The sequence below is a fragment of the Cyanistes caeruleus genome, chromosome 15, assembly GCF_971803275.1.
Source record: "Cyanistes caeruleus chromosome 15, bCyaCae1.hap1.1, whole genome shotgun sequence".
NCBI classification, from domain to species: domain Eukaryota; kingdom Metazoa; phylum Chordata; class Aves; order Passeriformes; family Paridae; genus Cyanistes; species Cyanistes caeruleus.
In genome coordinates, this window is record NC_141715.1 from 6,866,482 (window position 1) to 6,887,405 (window position 20,924).

General features: G+C 50.0%; 1 protein-coding gene across 3 annotated transcripts in view; it reads left to right on the top strand.

Moving 5' to 3' along the window:
• The window catches only part of FLT4 (fms related receptor tyrosine kinase 4), a 57,711-nt gene that overhangs the window by 32,838 nt on the left and 3,949 nt on the right, over positions 1 to 20,924 (top strand). For 2 of the 3 annotated variants that reach the window (XM_086851457.1, XM_086851458.1), the window contains exons 6-29: positions 12 to 151; positions 818 to 986; positions 1,549 to 1,666; positions 2,254 to 2,405; positions 3,028 to 3,190; positions 4,926 to 5,070; positions 7,577 to 7,685; positions 8,736 to 9,095; positions 9,345 to 9,491; positions 10,143 to 10,274; positions 10,554 to 10,660; positions 10,962 to 11,097; positions 11,896 to 12,000; positions 13,397 to 13,510; positions 13,748 to 13,836; positions 14,072 to 14,219; positions 14,787 to 14,881; positions 15,224 to 15,346; positions 15,712 to 15,823; positions 16,200 to 16,299; positions 16,797 to 16,902; positions 17,840 to 17,979; positions 18,576 to 18,696; positions 19,470 to 19,555. In XM_086851457.1, coding sequence (XP_086707583.1) covers positions 12 to 151; positions 818 to 986; positions 1,549 to 1,666; positions 2,254 to 2,405; positions 3,028 to 3,190; positions 4,926 to 5,070; positions 7,577 to 7,685; positions 8,736 to 9,095; positions 9,345 to 9,491; positions 10,143 to 10,274; positions 10,554 to 10,660; positions 10,962 to 11,097; positions 11,896 to 12,000; positions 13,397 to 13,510; positions 13,748 to 13,836; positions 14,072 to 14,219; positions 14,787 to 14,881; positions 15,224 to 15,346; positions 15,712 to 15,823; positions 16,200 to 16,299; positions 16,797 to 16,902; positions 17,840 to 17,979; positions 18,576 to 18,696; positions 19,470 to 19,555 — 3,217 coding nt within the window. The remainder of the gene's footprint in view (positions 1 to 11; positions 152 to 817; positions 987 to 1,548; positions 1,667 to 2,253; positions 2,406 to 3,027; positions 3,191 to 4,925; positions 5,071 to 7,576; positions 7,686 to 8,735; positions 9,096 to 9,344; positions 9,492 to 10,142; positions 10,275 to 10,553; positions 10,661 to 10,961; positions 11,098 to 11,895; positions 12,001 to 13,396; positions 13,511 to 13,747; positions 13,837 to 14,071; positions 14,220 to 14,786; positions 14,882 to 15,223; positions 15,347 to 15,711; positions 15,824 to 16,199; positions 16,300 to 16,796; positions 16,903 to 17,839; positions 17,980 to 18,575; positions 18,697 to 19,469; positions 19,556 to 20,924) is intronic. The other variant, XM_086851459.1, reaches the window with a different exon arrangement.

Sequence of the window (20,924 nt, forward strand, 5' to 3'; positions counted from 1 at the left end):
TTCTGCATCAGGGAGTGAGCTGTATGACATCCAGCTGTATCCCAAGAAAGCCATGGAGCTGCTAGTAGGAGAGAAGCTGGTCTTGAACTGCACAGTGTGGGCTGAGTTCAACTCTGGCGTCCGTTTCCAGTGGACTTACCCTGGCAAACAGGTACCAGCAAACAGAACAGCTCCCATGCACTGAACTGTTTCCCTCTGAACTGCCCCTTCCTGACCTTTCATTGTTCCTCTTCACATCATTGGCAGGGCTGTGCTTCATAATCCTAACCATGCTGGACATCTTGGTCATGTTTTCCCATTTTTTTCTTCTGCAGTAGAAGGAAGACCCCTTTTCCTGGCAGAAAGGTCTCTCCTTGTTGAGGTGTTACTTCTCTGGGGTTCTTGGGAAAACACTGGCTTCACTTTCACCAAATCCAGAGCAAATGTGGTTGATTTAAAAGGGGCTACTCTAATCAGAGAGCCCTTTTTACCAAAAGCCTGTGAGGTCATCCCCACTGTGTGTTTCCCCTCTTGTATCCTGTGTCTTTTTTGAATGGTGAGACAGGGGAGTCTCTTGAGAACATCACTCAGTTCATGGGGCTCCCTGCCTGGTTCCTGGGCTACAAGAGCAAAACATGGTAAGATCTGACCCCAGCCTCAGGCAGTCAGTACACAGAACATGTGTCCTTCCATCCCTGAGGAAGGCAGTCAGTTGTGCAGAAACCTGTCCAGGTAGAGTCAAGCACTGAGCATCAGGAATCACAGCTGTGAAGAGCCCATCCACACAGCCCCATCCCATTGCTGTCTTTCATCCCCTTCTCTCTGTCATCTCCCACAGACGCAGCGAGCAGTGATCGAGCCTGAGCGCCGGTCCCTGCAGACACACACGGAGCTCTCCAGCATCCTGACCCTCCACAACGTCAGCCAGCAGGACCTGGGGAAGTACACGTGCACTGCCACCAATGGTGCCCAGATGCTGGAGGAGAGCACTGATGTCATTGTGCACGGTACAGCACCTGCCAGAGCCCAGCTGCAGCAGAGCCAGCCCCAGACTGCTTGGGCAGAGCAGCTCCTGAACCTCCATCCATTCTACTTTACTGAAACCCAGCTCTCCTCCAGCCCCTCAGCCCTCCTGCACCCCAGCACCATGCTGGGAGCAGAGTCACATTCAGCAAGGTCCCAAAAGGGAGGGAGAGGGAGATGCCAACACTTTTGGCCCAAATGCAGTGGAATGGCAGGACACACATATCTTGCAGCCCTGTGGCAAAAACAGTGACCCTGTGGCATGGCTGGCCTGAGGGGCACCAGCTGTGGGTGCACAAGGCACCATCTGCTTTGGGTGGCTGTTTCTTGGCAGCAGAAAGTCACAGGGCAGCCCAGCCTTCCTGCATCCCCAATGGTTCCTGAGAGGGAGACAGAGGCAGCTCTTCAGCTGCCAGGATCTCAGCTGCACTGTCATGACACCCCACCCATCCTTGGTCCTTGCTGTTGGGCCCTGTGGAGAGCAGCAGAGCTTTGTGACACCCTGTCTCTTTGACTTCTCCTCCATGGTCCCTTTTTCCCTTGCAGAAAAGCCCTTCATCACTGTGGAGTGGAGGAAGGGCCCAGTGATAGAAGCCACTGCAGGAGACGAAGCCGTGAAGCTGCCGGTGAAAGTCGTGGCTTACCCCCCACCAGACTTCCAGTGGTAACTTACCTTTCTTAGCTTGAGCCTTCTCCTCTCCTCCTTTCCTCTGCCAAATAGGGAAGCTTAGCCTGACTTCCTTGCTAGGTCACTCTGTCACCAAGATGGTCACAAATGTCACTTTTTTCAACCCATGGGGGTAATTTCTCCCATGTCCTGGCTCTCATCTGCACAGCCTGGCTTGGCAGCTCTGCACTGTCTGGAGGAGCCAAGTGGAGCTCCCACAGGAGTTGTCCCTCTCGTCCCTCTGCTGTGGTGATCACAGCAGCCCAGAGGAACAAGGTGGTGGGATGGGTTGTGCACCTCATCATGCTGCACTTCCATCAGAGCTGACTGGACATGGGAGCTTCGCACAAGCTCACTGCTCAGGGCAGAGCTACAACACCCCCAACCCCACACACATCCATATGACACAATGTGCAGACCCATAACTTGGGTCCAGGGAAGGCCCAGGGGTCTCTCCAGAGAGGTCCTCAGTGCTAGCAAGGGGCACCCTGACTGCACTCTTGTGGGGACCAGCAAACCCTTTGCCCAGCTGCCAGTGGGACACTTCCTCCCCATGGCTGCATTTTCTCTCTGCCTCCCCGCAGGTACAAGGATGGAAAGCTAATTCCCAAGCAATCTCAATCTTCAATGCAGATCAAGGATGTGTCGGAGCAGCACGCTGGGACATACACGCTGGTTCTGCGGAACAGGCTGGCGGGGCTGGAGAAGCACATCAGCCTCCAGTTGGTCGTCAATGGTAAGGGCAGGCTGGGGCTGGAGTGGGGGGAGAGTGCTGAGGCCATGGGCCCAGCCTTTGGGCTGCTCCAGGACCAAGTCCCCATTGCTGTCCTACAGCAGTTGGTACCTACATCATCTCTTCCTCACCCATGGCACGATTTTGTTCCTCCCTCACTTTGGGCAGGATATGTCATTGCTTGGGCCACTTCCTGATTGCAGTTGGAGATGCTGCTGAGGGTGACCCTGACTGATGCGGACTTGGGAGCAGGGCAGCTGCCACACAGATCTTGATCTGGAGTAGTTCCTCTATGTGGGAAGTCCCTGTGGGGCTTTCTCACAGCAGAAACTGGTCCCAGTCATGCAGAAAACAGATGCCAGCTAAAAAAGTACTGGAAGGGCACTGCTGCCTGGAGATGTGTCTCCAGCAGGATCTGTGGCCCTGTAATTTGAGCCCTGCAGCATCCAGACAGTTCCACTCACCAGAGAAAGGAGAAAGAATGTCACTTGAATCTGCTTGAGGGAGCCAGAGAGCTGTAGTGCCCTGGCTGCTATAAGGGGGTCTGGGGAGAGCTGTGCCAGGCCTGGGGGTGCAGTGGCTGAGCCTGCAGCTGCTGCTCACAATGTCACTCTGATCCTTGCAGTTCCTCCACGCATCCATGAGAAAGAAGCCTCTTCCCCAAGCATCTACTCCAAGAGGAGCCCCCAGGCCCTCACCTGCACTGTCTATGGCATCCCAGCACCAGAGGTGATCCAGTGGCAGTGGAGGCCATGGATGCCCTGTCGGATGTTCTCCCGACGCAGCCTGTAAGTGCCATTTCTTCCAACACTTGTGTCTTGTCAGGCCATCATTGTGGTGTTATGAGCTTCTTGCGACCATGGCTGTGCCCCCAACCATGTCTTGCTTTTGCTCTCCACCCACAACATGGCACCTTGTGGGAAGGCAGAGTGGAGACACTTGCTGTCTGTGTGGGAGTTTTGCCCAGGCTGGCTGGTCCCAGACATCAACAGCTTCCACAGCATCCTCTGCATCCTCAGCCACCTGCATGTGTCAGTGGATGTCCATGGCCCAGCCACACCTCACAGCACCTGCAATGAAACCACTGATCACTGTGCTGCTAATGAGGAAACTGAGGCAGATTTCAGGAGAAATTATCACAGCCCCTTGGAAAAACCCCAAGACAGCAGCTGGGGCTCACACCATTCCTGTCCTGAGGTCCCCATGGCTTTTATGTCTTTTATCTTCTGGGAATTAAAGTGCTCATAGGCAGCTGCTGTTTGTGGGGAAGAATTGCTGAACCCCGGGGAAGTGCCAGATCTCTACCAGCTGCTGGGATGACTTGCCAGCAGGGCACTAGGTAGGCAGGAAAGGTGCAGACCCACTGCCCATGCCCTGGGATCAGGCATCAGGCAGGTCTGCAGTGGCATTTTTTAATGACAGCCTCACTGGAAGAAGGAAAAGGGATGCTCTGGAGTTGTAGCCAGAGCAGTCAGGGTGGAGGACATCAGGGTGCCTGGAGGAAGCCAGGTCCTGCAGCCCTGTGCAGGCTTTTGCCAAGCCAGGGACGCCAGAGAGCTTTCCATTGCATGCAAGTGCACTGTGGCCCTGTCAGGAAGCAGAGGGGCCCGTGAATTATGAGCACTGTCTCTCAAGGCCACCATATTTCTGCCTAGCACAGCTCCAGAGGATGCAGGAGGCTTCTTTCTAGCTTCCTGTTGTTTACACAGCTCACCAGTGTGTTTGCCCCGCCAAGTGCTCTGCCCTACACTGCCAGCACATACCTTTGCTACAGCTCCTGGGCCCTCAGCTCCCCTCTCCTTCCCTGTTACCCAAAGCCTCTCCCTTCTATCCCAAGCCATGTTTTTGGACAGACCCTCCCATCTTCCACCCCAACCCACATTTCAAAAGCATCTTGCAGGCTGCAGCATCCAAGGTCCCTGACAGATTTGGACACTTCTCCCCACCAGCCTGTCTCAGTCTGAAGAGGTACCATCATTCCCCTGTGAGACACCAGCAGCACCTCTTCCTGGGAGATTTCTCTCCTGGATTTTGCTGAATTGAGGGCAGCAGGAGCACCCCTGGGTGCTGCACCCTTGTGTGTTGCACCATCTGCTCTCTAGGCCAGCACCAGCCAGTCAGTGACACCCCTGACTCTTGGACCCAGCAGGACTTTAAGGCCTTGGGGCTGAGCAAAATGAGCTTTCCTAGGCACATGTGAATCGACTTCACCCCTGCCTTTCTCCACCCTTAGCAAGGAAAGATGAATCCCCAGGCCTGTGGGTGAAGACATTGCTCAAGACACCTGTATCTGTTCCCTGCCTCAATTTTCACATCTACAAATTTTCGCCTCACTGGTGGTTGCAAGGCATCCTTATAAAGCACATCAAAATTGTGTAACTGAAAGACTCAGGAAATTTTGCAGAGTTATTGCACAGGGCCATCAGTTCTCTGACACAAAGCTGCTTTTGCTGCCTTTTTCCCAGCTAATTTTCTCTCTGTCTCTCCCCTCTTTCTCCTGCTTGTCCCTGGCTGCTGGATTAGCAATAGCAGGCACCGAGCAGCAAGGCGCCATCAGCGGGATCGGATGCCCGAGTGCAAGGACTGGAAAGACGTGTCAAGGCAGGATGCTGTGAACCCCATCGAGAGCATTGACACCTGGGTGGAGTTTGTGGAGGGGCGGAACAAGGTGAGGCTGTATCCCAAACCTGTCCTGGGACAGGGATCTGGAGACAGGCACGGGACTCCTTTGCAATCATCCAGGAAAAGTGGCCTGGAAAGGGGCCTGGCAGAGACAGATTTGGGAAGGGCTTCACACCTCTGCTTCTAAAGTAAACCATCAGTGGCAGTTCCTGGCCCTGGGGCTCCGCAGTACCAGGCAGCCCCAGGGCGAGGGAGAGCTGTCATCTTTGAGAAATTACCCTGTGTCCAGAGAGGCTCCCACTGGAGCTGGCTGCACAGGAGGGATTTCATGGATTGTAATTGAACACAAGGCATCCAGCTAGGGAAGACATGTAGGACAGTTGCTCTGGGGGCTTCCATGGCCATTTCTGAGCATTTTGCAAGAATTCTGAGAACCAAATCCTGCAGAGCATCCTTGGCAGGAGAGAAGGAGTCACAAACTGACCAGGAAATCTCTGGCCTTGGGAAGGTACATGTGTCTGGTGGGGCATTTCATCCAGCTGTCCTCATCCTGGCAGGGTGAGGGTGGTTTGGAGAAGCTGGCATCCATTCCAGAGCATCACTCTGCAGCTTTGTGAGTGGGAGCAATGTGTGCTCCACAAAGCCACTTCTCCATCACAGCATTTCCTCTCTGGAAGGAAAATCTCTCCCTCGTTGCAGTGTGTGACCTGCTTGCAGCCTGTTTCTTTCTGTCTCCCGGGCAGCCATGAGTGTCAGGTCTGCACCATGACGAGGTTCCTGTCCCCACTGGTGTCGGGCACCAGCCGCTCACAGAGGGATGCAGAACAAACAAATGGGCCCCTGTTTCCGAAAGTCACTTCCTGTTTTCCTACACACCTCTAAAGGCACTTCCTGTCCCCTGGCCTGGCCGGGAGTTCATCACTCCGCCAAAAGGGTGGCAAGGGCAGATGATTCTCCTACCAGAGCAGCTGAAGGGAGAGTGAGGGACTCTCTATATGAGGGAATGCATTTGTATTGGTTCTTTTTGATCTTTCCCTCTTTTCCCCATTTTATTTCTCCTATTCCTCAGTCTTTCTCATTCCAACTGTTCGGTTGTAATTGTCCTGGAGCTTCAACTTAGGTTGTGCATCCCCACGGATGTGCAAGAGCATTGAGAGAAAAGAGTTCTTCCATTTACAGTGGGATGCTACATCCTAAAATATGCTTTCTCTCTCTTGTTGTCCTTTCTACCTGTCTTCTCTTACCATCCTCCTGGTTTTTATTCCATCTGTAATGTCCAGAATGAGCCACAGGATGTGCCATGCACTGCAGGCAGCAGGATGATGTCAGATCAAGAAACCCCAACTCAAACATAACACTGCAGATTAGAAGGAAAATCCCCAAGAAACAGGAAAGGCTGCACACAAAAGTGCCAGTAATATGGTCACTCTGGTTGTATGTATAACCCCAAGAAACGGAAAAGGCAATGCACAAAAGTACCAGTAATAAAGTCACTTCAGCTGTGTTGAGTATGCACTGAATGAATGCCTGTTCCTTCTGGTTAACACAACCTCAATACATTGCCCCTCAGAACGGAAATGCTTCCCAAAGTCTATGGGATGTAAAGGCAAAGAAATTCCCCTGTAGGAACATGTGCATTTTGCAATTTAAACAGCATCTCATCTCATTAGAGGGGTTTCTGCATGTGTTTAACTTGTCATTTAAACTGGAGCCTCAAACTGTGAGTCTCCTCTAAGGGGAGTGCTTGTAACACATTTGCTAACTCACACATGTGCTGTGTGAGCCAGGAGGAGGAGGATAGCAGCCTTATTCCCCAGCTGCTTTTCCTGGCTTATTTGGAGGCAGCATCCTCTGGGTCCATGCTCCCAGGATGACAGCCTGGCTGTTTGCCCAGTCTTAATCATGTCTTGCTAGAGGGAGAGATGAGGAAGCTTTTAGGACAGTATCTATGTACACTTGGAATTCAAAGAAAGATGACAGCTATTCCTGAAGGGATGAGAGCTGGGATGTTTTCACAGGTTTGATTTCTCCTTATGAGTAAAAGGAGTGCTTGCAGCTCTATAAGTACCCATAAATTCCACTGAACCCTGTGGGACACTAAGTAGTCACTTAACTGCAAAGGGCTCAGGGAATCAAAGCCCTAGTGTCCTTTCCCTTTCTTCCCAGTGTTATAAATAAAGCTTGTCAGGAGCTTAACCATCCCCTCAGCCCTGCATCATGTTACTGTCCCCCTTGCTGAGCACTGTCCCCATTGTGACCTGAGGTGCTTAACAAGAAGTTTGCTCCCATGGAGAGGCATTTATACTGACTGGACTCCATAAAAAGATCCAGAGATTTGGAATAAAATCATGTTGTTGTTGGTAGAGACAATGGATAAAGGTTGAAATGCACAAAGAGCTGTAGAATAAGGGTCTGTTTTTGCATAACCCTTTCCCAGGGTTATGCAACAACAGCTGTTGGGGGCTTTTCCACCTGCCAGAGAGCAGCAGTGACCCTACTTTGTTTCCCTGATGCTCTTCCTAACTCCTCCTTATGTTCTCTTCCCCCATCAGACAGTCAGCAAACTGGCCATCCAGGAGGCCAATGTCTCAGCCATGTACAAGTGTATTGCCTCTAACAAAGTGGGCCGAGATGAGCGGCTGATCTACTTCTATGTGACCAGTGAGTACTGTAAAACCCCTCCCACCTGCACCAGCCAAACTCTCTGCTTCAAAATGTCAGGTCCTGCCATTCACAGTTAGGATCTTTAACAATAATTGGAAAGACAGCAGGAAAGCCGGGCTACCCCAGAGCTCTGCTGGGTAGCAAATGTCTGAAGCCCTGGCAGCTGATAGCACAGGCAGAGTTTGTCAGGCAGACCTGGGAATGAGCCAGCACTGCCTGTTCCTAGTCGTGGCAGGTCCTGGGCAGGTCTTGGGCTGGGGACATCCCGCTGGCGCAGGTAGCTCCCTGGGCTGGGGATGTGTCTGGTCCAAGAGCATCCTCTAGTGGCACCGCCCGACCCTATCCCAGGCCAGGTCCCGCTGGCCCCAGCCCCCGGCAGCGATCCCACGGGATTTTGGTGGTGGTAGGAAGTTGATTTTGTAGGAACCAGAGCCCAGCGGTGTGGGCTGGAGTCATGGCCCATAAGGGGCTGTATGAGCCTCCTGCCAGTAGTAACCCGTCCTGACTGGAGCTTGTCCCTGTCTGCTGAGACAGGGAGCCCAGCAAGGGAACAGGAAAAACTTATCCTATGGAATTAGAATTCCATAGTAAAATTCCCAGCCCAGAAGGCTGGGCTCATGGCTCTTGTGGTAGTACCTGTGCTGTCAGAGCCACCAGCTGTTGTGAAACTAGATTAACATCTTCAGTCACTGCTTCAGTAATGCTCTCTGTGTCACTGCCTGCCCATGTGAAGGTGAGCATGTGTGCAAACCAGAATGCTGCAGCTGAGCTGGGAGCAGTAACAGCCTAATTCCGACGTCGCTGGCTTGTTTCATTTGTAATCTCATCTTAATTTAACCATGGGACTTGAGCATATCCCATAGCACTTGCTGGATTTAAGCTGTGGTTGCCAGCAGTTTGCATGTCACAGTTCTGGTTTACAGTGGTTTCCTTTACCCTGGCTGAGGACAGGCACATCTCCGAGAGCTGAGCCCAAGGAGACAATTTCATTGTGTCTGGCAGCTCAGCCATGAAAACTCATTCACATGTTCATTTCCTTCCTGAAAGCCATTCCAGATGGGTTCGAGATTGAGTCCCAGCCCTCAGAAGAGCCCATAGAGGGGCAGGACCTACAGCTGAGCTGCAATGCAGACAACTACACCTATGAGAACCTGCAGTGGTATCGGCTGAACCTCTCCAAGCTCCACGATGAAGAGGGCAACCCCCTCGTGCTGGACTGTAAGAACGTCCACCACTATGCCACCAAGATGCAGGGGGAGCTGCGCTTCCAGCCCGACTCCAACGATGCGACCTTGCTGCTCACCATCCCAAAAATCTCCCTGGATGAGGAAGGAGATTATGTGTGTGAGGTGCAGAACAGGAAGACTCGGGAGAAACACTGCCATAAGAAATACATCTCTGTGCAGGGTGAGGGTCCACAGGGCTGGCGGGAGTGACAGAGGAGAGCTGGTGCTCTTGCTGCCATCAGCTTCCCAGTCCATCCCCAGGGGAAGCCACACAAGCAAGTTAAACTCAAGGTGGCAAAGGCAGGGCACCTGGGTTCTCAAGACACCCTTCAGCAGGGGTCAGACACCCAAAGCCCCCCAGGAACACAGATATTCTTTTGATCAATCAGTTTCCCGTTTTCCCCTCCTCCTCTTTGTGCTGCTCCTCCAGCCCTGGAGATCCCCCGCCTCAAGCAGAACCTGACAGACATTTGGGTGAACGTCAGCGACTCCATAGAGATGCGCTGTAAGGTGGACGGCAACCACGTTCCTGAAATCAGCTGGTACAAAGATGAGAAACTGGTGGAAGAAGTGTCAGGTACAGTGGGCTGGGGGTAGATCACAGGCAGGGCTGTATGTCCAGCAGCAGGAGAGCTGAATACTGCTGGGTTCTGGGAGCTGCTATGCCCTAATAAAGGCACCCATTCTCTGAATCAGCCAGATCCTGGTTTTAATCACATTCTGTCCTAATTTGATGCAGTCTCACTGGCCAAGTCTGTGCCCTAGGGCCTGGCTCAACATTGTCTGTGCTTGTGCACATTCAGCTGGAGAGCAGGGAGAGAGAAATCATTCATGTTCTTACTCTCAGCCCAGTGCTCAGCATCTGATTATGCAGGGACTGACCCAGATCTCATGGAAGGAACGTGCAAAGGATCCAGGCAGATTGCAGAGGGGAAAGGAACAGGTTCTGAAGCTGGAGCAGAACTTGACACACCAGCTGGACTGTCTGGGCACTGTCCCTATTCAGCACATTCAGTGAGGGATTTTTACCCTCCGTACACTGCCTGGGGAAGGCCCCTCCAGGTTATTTCTGGGGCCATCAAGAAAAGAGCCTCTACCAGCTGGTGCAATATCATTCTGCCATCTAAAATGAATCAGCCAAAAAATACGAGCCTTATTTTGAGCCTGAGTTCAGTGTACTAATCTTCCCTCCCTGTGAGTGACCACCACATCCTTCTGTGCCTTACAGGGATTGACCTGGCAGACTTCAACCAGAGGCTGAGCATTCAGAGGGTGAGGGAGGAGGATGCTGGGCTCTACCTGTGCAGCGTCTGCAATGCAAAGGGCTGTGTGAACTCCTCAGCCAGCGTCTCCGTGGAAGGTACCAGCAGCCACAACACCCCTGGGGATGTGAAGGGATGGAACAGGAGTTATGGCCAAGCTCCCAGGCATCTTCCCTGTGACAGTGGGAGGCAGTGAAAGCTCCTTGGCCTTGCTGGTGTCATGGTGCTCTCACAGGAGGATCTGTAGTCTAGAGCATGTTTAGTTCAGGCAAACATGTCTCCAATCACCCCACATTCTGATGCAGGCCATAAGGAATGGCTGAGTTGGAGCATGGAATGGGAATCTCTGAAGCTTTGATTTCCCTCCCTTCCCACAGGCTCTGATGACAGGACCAATGTGGAGATTGTCATCCTGATTGGGACTGGAGTTATTGCTGTTTTCTTCTGGATCTTACTTATTCTCATCTTCTGCAACATCAAAAGGGTACGTGACGGTCACTGCCTCAGGCAGGGGGGTGGCATATCAGGGCTTGGGGCAACACCAGTGCTGTGATGTGGGGCTGCATGACAACTCCTGCTAAAGGGCGGTCATTGAGTGATGCTTCCAGTGCTCTCACTGCCAAGGACAGGGTGCTAAGGGCTGTGGTAAAGGAGGTGATGGGGAATGGCCTTTGCTTGAGGGGGTAGCAAGTCAAGGCAGGCAAAGAATCCAAATCACATCTGGAAGTTAGCTCCCCGGGCAGGGAGGGTACCTCCTGACCCTTTGTATTGGCTGGTTCCTGCAGCCGGCCCACGCAGACATCAAAACAGGCTACCTCTCCATCATCATGGACCCTGGCGAGGTGCCCTTGGAGGAGCAGTGCGAGTACCTGCCCTATGACTCCAGCAAGTGGGAGTTCCCACGAGACCGCCTGCGCTTAGGTGAGCCAGACCCCCTGCCTCCCTTCATGCTGCAGCCAGGGCTTCCCACCAGCCCTACAAACTCACTCTTCAGGTGTCTTAACACACCTCTGTGTATTTAATGCTTTCTCTCTGCCTCAGGCTTCCCATCCTCTTCCCCAGGCTGTCCCTAAAGCCCAGCTGTGCCTGGGAAATCTTTTAAGGTCTGACTGTAGACAGGCCTGAGCCAACTGTAAGCACAGAGTTCCTTAGTGTATCTATACAGGTATTACTGAAAACAGAAGACCCCTGGGCATGGTTTAAAACACATCCCCATATTTTTCAAGTGGGAGTCTGGACAGAACAGCCCAGTTCACAGCCCAGGTTCAGGATTGCATCCATTATTGTTCTCATGTTAAGACACCTACCTGCAGCCTCTTCCCTCTGTCTGGCAGAGTTTAAAGGGCGGCAGACTACCTTTGATGCACAGAGCAGTGACATTAGTCCTGGCTGCTGTGTTGCAACGGGTCATTTACCTTTCCCACACACAACAACTTGTTGCTCGAGGGCAACAAGCAGCCCTCACTTCTTCATGGCAATTTCCTTCCTCTGCTTTGTCCATGCCAGCTCTGTCTCAGTTCCTCCCATCGTCCTTTCTCTTATTCTCACCAACACAGCAAGCAGCCACCTGAAAGGGCACATGTTCCACTCCTTCCTTTTCCTTTATGATGTTTTTTCTTTCTTCTTCCCATGATTTCCTGTTGGGATTTTTGTTTTGCTTCATTCTATTCTGCCTTTTCTGCATCTGCCTTTCTTCACACTTACTCTTCTTGTCCATAGGTAAAGTCCTGGGTCATGGTGCCTTTGGGAAGGTGGTGGAAGCCTCAGCATTTGGGATCAATAAAAGTAACAGCTGTGAGACTGTAGCCGTCAAAATGCTGAAAGGTATGTGAACAGTGAAACAAAACATGAAATGTGTGTAGACAGCAATGAATGAGGCACCTTTCAAGGAACATTCACCCTGTAAATGCCTGTCTTTTCAATGGCTTCTTGGCCTACAATGGCTTCTTAGCCTCAACACAGTTGATCCTCTTTGGCTCCATTCAGCTGCACTGGGAAGCTGAAGAGGCAGAACAGACAGCAAAGACTTGGGAAGTCTTTCAAGGAAATTTAGCTGTCTGCAAAGGCAAAGAATGCAATCTGTCTCAAAGGATGAACAAGAATCCAAATCCCCTCTTTGGCATGTCACTGAAGAAAGTGTGGCTCCCAATTGCCTTCTTCCAAATGTGCCTGTATTTTGTGTTTATGGGCCAGATCCAGAGCTGGGTAAGGAAGCAGGTTGCAGCTCTTATCCATCTCTGAGGGCTAAATTGGCTTTGCACCGAAAACCTGGTCTATCCAGAGTTTGATTTTGAACTTTTATAGCCATGCTTTCAGAAAGGGATCCAAAACATTATTCTGTAATTTGGCACCAAACAAAACACTGAGGCAGTCTCTGGCCAGAAGTAGCCTGTACATAGAAATTGTGTCATGGCTCATCTGAACAGTATTTACTGTTTTAAGTGTACAGGTCATCTGCACAGCAGAGGGGAGCTTGATGTGCAAGGTTGCTTTACATTTCTTTGAGGCAAGGCTCTCACTTGGCCATCAGCTGCAGCTCAAGAGAGTACTTCTGTCTCTCAGGCTAAATTTTCAAACTCTCAAGTAAATCAAAATGCATATGGGGAGGCTGAGAAGTATGAAAAAGGCACAGAAACCAGAAAATACACCCTGAGGGTAAAACAAAGGGTCAAGAATTGATGTGAATTGGACACTTGAGAGAAGATGTGGTACAGAGAGATGGCAGGAGCATGACACTATGTTTTCTATTGAAGAGGAATCATCAAAAGGTATCTGAATTTGAGTTGAGACAGCTCCTATCTTCAATTGTGATAAAAAGAATCAGATGTCTTTTGTTCCTAATTTTCTTTCAAATTGTTTCATGGCTCGTTATCTCTGTTTGGAGGCCAAAAGGGCAGAGATTCAAACAGGTGCATCCCAGTGAAAGTCTCAAGTGATGTTTTCCACTGCACAGCTATCATAAAGAAAAATCTCTTGGGCACAGATTGTGTCGTCCTTTGTTCTGGGTTCCCTGCACTTACAGAGAGCACCCTACGTGTTACAGCAGGGATCCTGGGATCTCCAGACAAGGCTCCACATTTCATGTGGGAACATGCAATAACAAAATGTACAAGGCTTTGAGGTCACAGCAAGACTCACATTAACACACTGCTAGAGAAGGGTGGTGAGGAGGAATGAAAAGCTGTGAGAAGGTGTCATGACATGGTTCATGTGTTTCCAGAGGGAGCTACTGCAAGTGAGCACAAGGCACTGATGTCAGAGCTGAAGATCCTCATTCACATCGGGAATCACCTCAACGTGGTGAATTTGCTGGGTGCCTGTACCAAACCAAATGGTAAATATCCCAGGGTAGCAGGCTGTTCCTGCTCCTAAAAATCAGAGCTTGTCCCCTGTGTCTTTTTGCCGTCCACTTGTGTGATCACAGGGACTTGTGGAGAAGTTATTACTGTGTTTGTGTGCATTTGGAGCAAATGTCACAGCTCAGCATGGCTGCACATAACACAAGTTGTGGCAAATTGTGACCAACTCAAGCCCTTACCTCTTGCCCTAACCTTTGGTCTCTTCTCACCAGGTCCACTCATGGTTATTGTTGAGTTCTGCAAGTATGGAAACCTCTCCAACTACCTGCGGACTAAGAGGGAAGGATTCAGTCCTTACAGGGTGAGTAGATTCCTTTGCCACTAGGGACCTGTCCCATGTCTAGGGAAGGAAGATGTGCAGCCTAATCCATACTCTGACAATGTGACAAAGATACCCTCTGTCCCTTTTCCTGCAATGGTAGATGCTTCCAGGCCAGAATTACAATTTATGAACAGGAAAGAGACTGTGCAGCTCATGGGTGCAGGGGTTACAGCATGCATTGCCTGATGAGGGTCTTGGTTTGGTCCCTTGCCAGGAGAAGTCTCCCAGGCTGCGTATTCAGGTGCAGTCCATCGTGGAGGCTGTGAGAGCAGACAGGAGGAGCCGCTCTGGGACCAGTGACAGCGCCATCTTCCATCGCTTCCTAATGCACAAGAGCCGCACAGCACTGCCCATCCAGGAAGGTAACACTCCAGCCTTGGCAGCAGCTCCTCACCTGGACCATCAAAACTATGCCAGACTTGGCTAGCGTGGGGAATGGGCAGGGAATATCAGTGAGGAGCAGGAAACCAGCCTTGGAACCGAGCACTGTTGCATGCAATTCCCTGAGCAGGGCTATTGTATCATCTGTTGTCTCTTGTAATAGACACCAGAAACCCAGAAAGGAGAATTAAATCCCTTTGGATATTTTAGCCTGAAGAAAAGAGAACTGAGGGGGATCTTGTTGAGTCCTCCCTAGGACAGAAATAATGAGCTGACCTTCAAAACCCCTTCCAGTCCTGTTCCCTACAACTCTGTCTCACTGACATGTGCTGGAGGCTGGACTCTTTCTCCTCACACTTGAGTAGGTTCCTGCCTTGTGCCTTCTGCCACCTAAGCAGAAAATCTTAGAGGGGAGCCGATTACTCCAGTTAGGACTGAGGACTAACTGTATTTCACTGAAAAACTGGCTGTGTCCTGCACTCCTGGAAAGAAGCAAAGAGGACAACAGATCACCAATTGTCTAATCATTTTCTGTTACTTCTGAACAGTGGATGACTTGTGGCAAAGTCCCTTGACGATGGAAGACCTCATCTGCTACAGCTTCCAGGTAGCACGTGGCATGGAATTCCTGGCATCCCGAAAGGTAGGTTCAGGCTTTGCTCACCTGAGCTTCTGTGCATAAGAGGGATGAGAAAGACCTGACTACAGCCACCTTTCAGGTGACACACAGGGAGATTCAGTGATCTGCCTCACACTCCTTAGGAAATCTGAGAAAGACGTGTGTACACAAAGATGGGAAATCAGTTCTCTTGCATTTCAACCTCTCCTTAACAATCCCTTTTTGAAATTTTTATCTTTAGCTTCTTCCCTTTTCTACCATTTCCCCATTAGAGCTCAGGCTTATGGGGGAAGGGAAATGCTGTACACTTTCTGATTATGGTTTCTCTCCCTCTTATTTTGCTCCTTCCTCTTTGTGTGCCCTCAGTGTATCCATAGAGACCTGGCAGCTCGCAATATCCTGCTGTCAGAAAACAACGTGGTAAAGATCTGTGACTTCGGCCTGGCCAGGGACATCTACAAGGACCCCGACTATGTCAGGAAAGGCAGCGTGAGTGCCATTTTTTCAAGCCTTTTACAGATTAGACCCCTATGGTGAAAAGATGAAAAAGCAGGAGTGAAATTACTTGCATGGGTGGGACAAGAAGCCATTGGACCAATGACACATCCTGTCCTCCTCCACCAGCAGATCTCTGTCTCCTTCCTTCTGCCCCTCAGCCTGTCATTAACTTACTCTTCCTTATGCTCTTTCATCCCCCTTCCAATGTTTCTGACCTAACCAATTCCTCCATGGAGAGAGGACTTGGGCTTTTGGTTCTGATTTCCTTCCATCCATTTCATCCCTTTTCTACAAGAAAGGCTGTCCTGGGACATGTTCCCAACTGAACATTTGTGCCTTGCCTCTCGCTCATGCAGGCCCGTCTCCCACTGAAGTGGATGGCTCCAGAAAGCATCTTTGACAAGGTCTACACTACCCAGAGTGATGTCTGGTCTTTTGGGGTCCTTCTCTGGGAAATCTTCTCACTAGGTGAGTGCTAATGAGGGTCTCATGCTGCTGAGGGAGACACCTCTACCGACATAGCAGTTTGTGGGTGAGTCTGTGCAGGACATTCTGAAGCACATCTAAGGACTGATGGGAAGCAACATTGGTGTAGATAAATAAAATATGGAGGCCATATCCACCCGTGAACAGAGTGGTGGGGACACAGGCATGCAGAGATGGCCTCCAGCTCACTGAGGCAGAGAAGCCTGACTCAGGCAGCACTAAGGATTGGGCTGTGTATGGGTAGTGACCAGACCTCTCCGTGTTCTGGGATGAAGGGGAGTCTCAAAAAGGCAGTCTCAAAAGGACTGGTTTCTGATGGCACATTTCATGTTCCCATCCTTCTCTGAACCTTTCTTAGGGGCATCTCCATATCCTGGAGTCCAGATCAATGAGGAGTTCTGCCAGAGGCTCAAAGATGGTACCAGGATGAGAGCCCCAGAGTATGCCACAGCAGAAATGTGAGTCAGAAACCTCAAGGATTTCCAGCACTGGTCAGAGCAGAGGCCTCTGTGGGAGGGCAGAAACCTAGCAGATCCCAGCATAGAGCAGAACAGGCCCCTCTGTGGGATGCAGACCTTTAGCCGGGGTAGGCGATGAGCCAACACATCCTTCAGTCTAGGCCATTGCCTGTAGAGCAAGGCAGATGGGTTCTGATCATGGCTCTCTAGGTGTCCTTGCATGCCCATGCTGGGATGGGTCTGTAAATGAGTACTCTGCTTTCATGCTCTGAAGGGTATCAGAGGGGTCTGACTTAGCTCCTTGCTCCCTGTTACAGTAACTGGATAACAAACCAACACCCTGCCAGTAAGTCCACCTGGCCAGAGTACAGGGGGGGAAAAAGGTTTCCTTCACAGTGCAGGAACTGGCTGTCCCAGTGGGCACCATGTGGGTGGGAGCTGTGGAGTGGGGTAGGAGGGGATTTCTGTGGTGTAAAACAAGCATCTGTTATTCACAGCTACCGTATAATGCTGAGTTGCTGGCACGGTGACCCCAAGGAGAGACCGACTTTCTCTGACCTTGTGGAGATACTGGGGAACCTTCTTCAGGAAAACGTCCAGCAGGTGAAAACCTCTCTGTGTCCCTGCTCTGCTCTAGACAGCTCTTTCTTCTGTCATCACCAGCTCCCTCACTGTGCCCTCAGCTGACTCCATGGTCACTGCAATACATTTGTGTAGGCCACCAATAACACAGAGATTCCTGGGTCAGAGGTCTATTTCCCAGAGCTGTTAGAGAACTCATTTCTGCAACAGCCTTTTAGCTGCATCCTCATAAAACTCTGCTTCTTGCAGGGCAGAAGCCCTCTCAGTCGTCATTCTAGTACTTCCATCCTAATCCCCAGATGATTATTTGAAATTCTTCAGCTGAGTCAAGGCCATGGTACTTCTGCCTCCTACACGCCTGCATAATGAAAACCAGGACTTGACCAGGGTTTCTGAAACTCTGTCCTCAGATTGAAATGTCAGGGCCATGTGAAGTAAACAACTGTTACATTACAGCAATCAGTAATACAGATTTCTTTGAATGTATTACTAATCACTTCCATGTGGTAACTCACCAGGATATTTGACTGTGTTGAACGTGCAGCTCTGATTTTAACTTTTTCTTGATGTTCCCTTTCAGAAAATGATAGCTAAATGCTTGAGTACTGTCTCATCCTGACGTTCCTGGCTTTAACCTTTCAGCACTGGTTCCCAGTACAGGCATGACTAAGCCAGAAATGACATTACTCTGGAGCACAGTACTCTGTCCATGTAAACTGGAGAATTATGGGATTATTATGGGCAGTTGTTTTCCTGCTCACACACACCTCCATGCATCATTCACAGCTACTTAACACAAAGGTCACAGAAATTTCCAGCCAGATATTTTGTCCTAGAGAAATAAAATTTATAAACCAGAAATTTTCCTTCCCAGCTCTGACAGCTTCTGCCTGTGGAGCCTTTTCTTGTGGGAAAGTCCTCCCCTTCTTGTAAGGCCATTTACTGTTCTTTCTACCAGGAAGGGAAAGATTACATCCCACTGAATGACTCTCACAGCTCAGAAGATGACGGTTTCTCCCAGGTGCCTTCCTCTGCCCAGCAAAACTCAGATGAAGAGGACTTTGACATGAGGATACGCTGCCACAGCCTAGCAGCAAGGTGAATCCCATCCAAAAAGGGCAGAGAGAGCACAGCAGGCAGCAAGCAGCCTGACTTGTAAGGGGACCAGAGGGATATGGGGAGAACCCAGATGTTTGGAAAATCACAGGTGATAATGAGTGACCCGAGCATTTAGGCCATAGCTTCTTGCTTATAAAAGCAAAATTACTTTATTTTGCTCATGAGGAAGTGCTGATTTGTAAGCCTATCACATTCCTTCTTCTCCTCCAGCTATGCTGCCAGAGTATCATGTAAGGAGCTTCATCCTATCTGTTCCTAACTGACCCAAACAATTAGTCCAAGTCCTCTCCTCTCTGGCAAACTGATAATTTGATGCCTGGGATCTATATGACATTTTCTGCTTATCTCATATGCAGAGGTTATTGGGGCCTGATTTAGTCAGTCTAGTCTCCTCTGCAGAAGTATTATGGGGTTAAGAGGTCTAAGGTGACCCCATTAGTCTCCCCAGATCTACCATTTGGGTCATCCTCCTCCCTGCATACTTTGGTTGCACAGTGAGGAAGTTGAGTTCAGGTCCTGTTCATTCAGGACATTGACTCTTGCCTTTACTGAATACTGTATGCTTTTGTTTGCAGATACTACAACTGTGTTTCGTTCCCTGGTTGTTTGACGGGAGGAAATCAGATCAGGTGTCCATCCAGGATAAAGACATTTGAAGAGTTTCCCATGACACACACAATGTACAAAGCACACCCGGTGAGTACCATCTGAGCGGATATGGGCAGGGGGCAGTCTTTTCTGACACCTTTACTGTTAAGACTGTGGAAGGAAGATCACTCCTACTTTATGTCAGTCTGTCTGTGTCATTCCTGTTCGGTCCATCCAGTCCTACGCACATTCATTTCTTCATCTGGCACACAGGGGTTTCTCTCCAGCACAGTTCACACTGCCTTAGCGGGAAACAAGGAGGTTAGATATGCAAATGGGGGGACTATAAAGGACCTCAGAGAAGAGCCTGCTCTTCACCCTCTCAAATCTGTGAACACAGCCTGGTTAAGCACACTGAAACCCTGCCAGGACTCGATAAACTCAGAGTGCTTATCTGCAGCTCCTGTATCTTGATCCATGTGGCAGTGTGCACAAGGGACCCTCCATGTCTCTCTGAACTGGACTAGTACTGATATTTCCTCTAGCAGCAGAACTGAAGTCATACCTTAGTCTCAGAGGAAAATATCACCTCTCACAGATTTGATGGTAATACATCTTCCAGACAGGGAGTACTCTTTTTTTATTCCCCAAAAATGGCACTGGACTAAGCACACAAATCATACCTTTTTATGTGCTGCTTTTAAGAAGGTACCTAAGAAAATCAGATTCAGCAAAACTATGGAGCATGCTGGTAAAGTGCTCCTACCCCTTCTTCCCCATCACACATACACATGATCTCATCTCCTGAATGATTTCTCCTTCCTTCCCACTCTGACCAGTCGACAGGGACATTACTGATAACTCCTGTTGCTTCCTTCCAGGACAATCAGACAGACAGTGGGATGGTTCTGGCATCTGAGGAATTTGAGAGGATAGAAAACCGACACAGAAAAGAAGGTGGATTCAGGTACTCCTTAAGCCTAGTCACTGAGGCCTCCCTGCTGCCAAATGCAGTGAGACCAGGAGGCAGCTCCTGGTATCTCCCCATAGGCTGCACTGCATGGAGCTTTCAGCTTTCAGATAAGGCCATGTACTCCTTAATGAGAGGCAAAACACAGGAAGAACAGACAAGCCTGCTGTTTTCTAGGGTTTAAAAATACAAACTGTGCCCATCAATGAGAATGTGCCTGTTAAGATAATGAGGCACAGTGGAGTGACAGTGATAATGTGACTGTTAATGCTTATTGACATTTTCTGGTAAAATATATCAGAGCTTGCTCAAGCAGTGGCAGATGGGATGGGCAATAGCTATGTGGCTGCCACCTTCCTCCCTCAGCCCTGACCCATGGGGTACAGAACCCTGATGTTCTGTACATCAAGGATGTACAGAAGGCAAGGATGGGACAGGCCTTAGGAATTCCCACAGGCTGCATGGGGTCTGGCAAGTTGAGCTGGCACTCTCAGAGCTGAGGATGTTATGGATGATTATGTCCTTGACCCAGGCTTTGAAACTGGGTGAGAACCCGTGCAGCTCATCTCTGCCAGAGCAGGCTGAGACCTTGTCTCTGTGACAGTGTGTTGAGCAAGCCACGTCACCTCATATATAGACAAGGCCAGTCCCAAGCCTCTTCCTCACCTCCTCTGCCTCCCAACATCAGATTGGACTGGTCATTGTCTTTTCTCTTAGCCATAGCCTTGCAGCCTTTCTGCTCTTGTATCAAACTGTCTCCTGCTTCTTGTCCTTGTCCTCTTTTCCCTAAGGCATTTTCCTGTTGTCTCCTACACCTGGTGTCCCATCTCCTGGAAAACACTACTCTTAAACCTCTCCTTGAATGTGTCCCTGTCCTCGTTCTTGTGATTTCTTGCCAGTCGCCTGGTATTGTCAGGCACTGATTGAGATGGGACATATGATTTCTGTCCACATCATCATCATCATCTTCCTTTGTTTCCTTTCCCCCATCCTGGCAGTTGGTTTGTATCAATTTCTATTATTCCACAGTTATTCCTGCCAGGTCTAGAAGCAATTAAGGCAATGTCTCTTGTCTCTCCCTACTCATTGGGATCCCAAACCTTCCCTTCATCTAGAAAGTATCCCAAAAGGTATCTAGAAGAGCTGAAATAAATGTGCCAGGTTATGTGCAGATTTGGGTTAGGGCAAAGAAAAGGGTTTAGAGCAAGGCCTGGTTTTGTGCTTTGAAATGGAGGTCCAAATCCATTCCTGACTCTGTCTCTGCTGCATGAATTAGAAGATGAAATTTTCTGAAGCTGGGATCTCTCTAAGCAGGACAGAGGTTTTCTAGGAGTGCCAAGGTTAATTCTCTGTGTCTCTCTCCCTC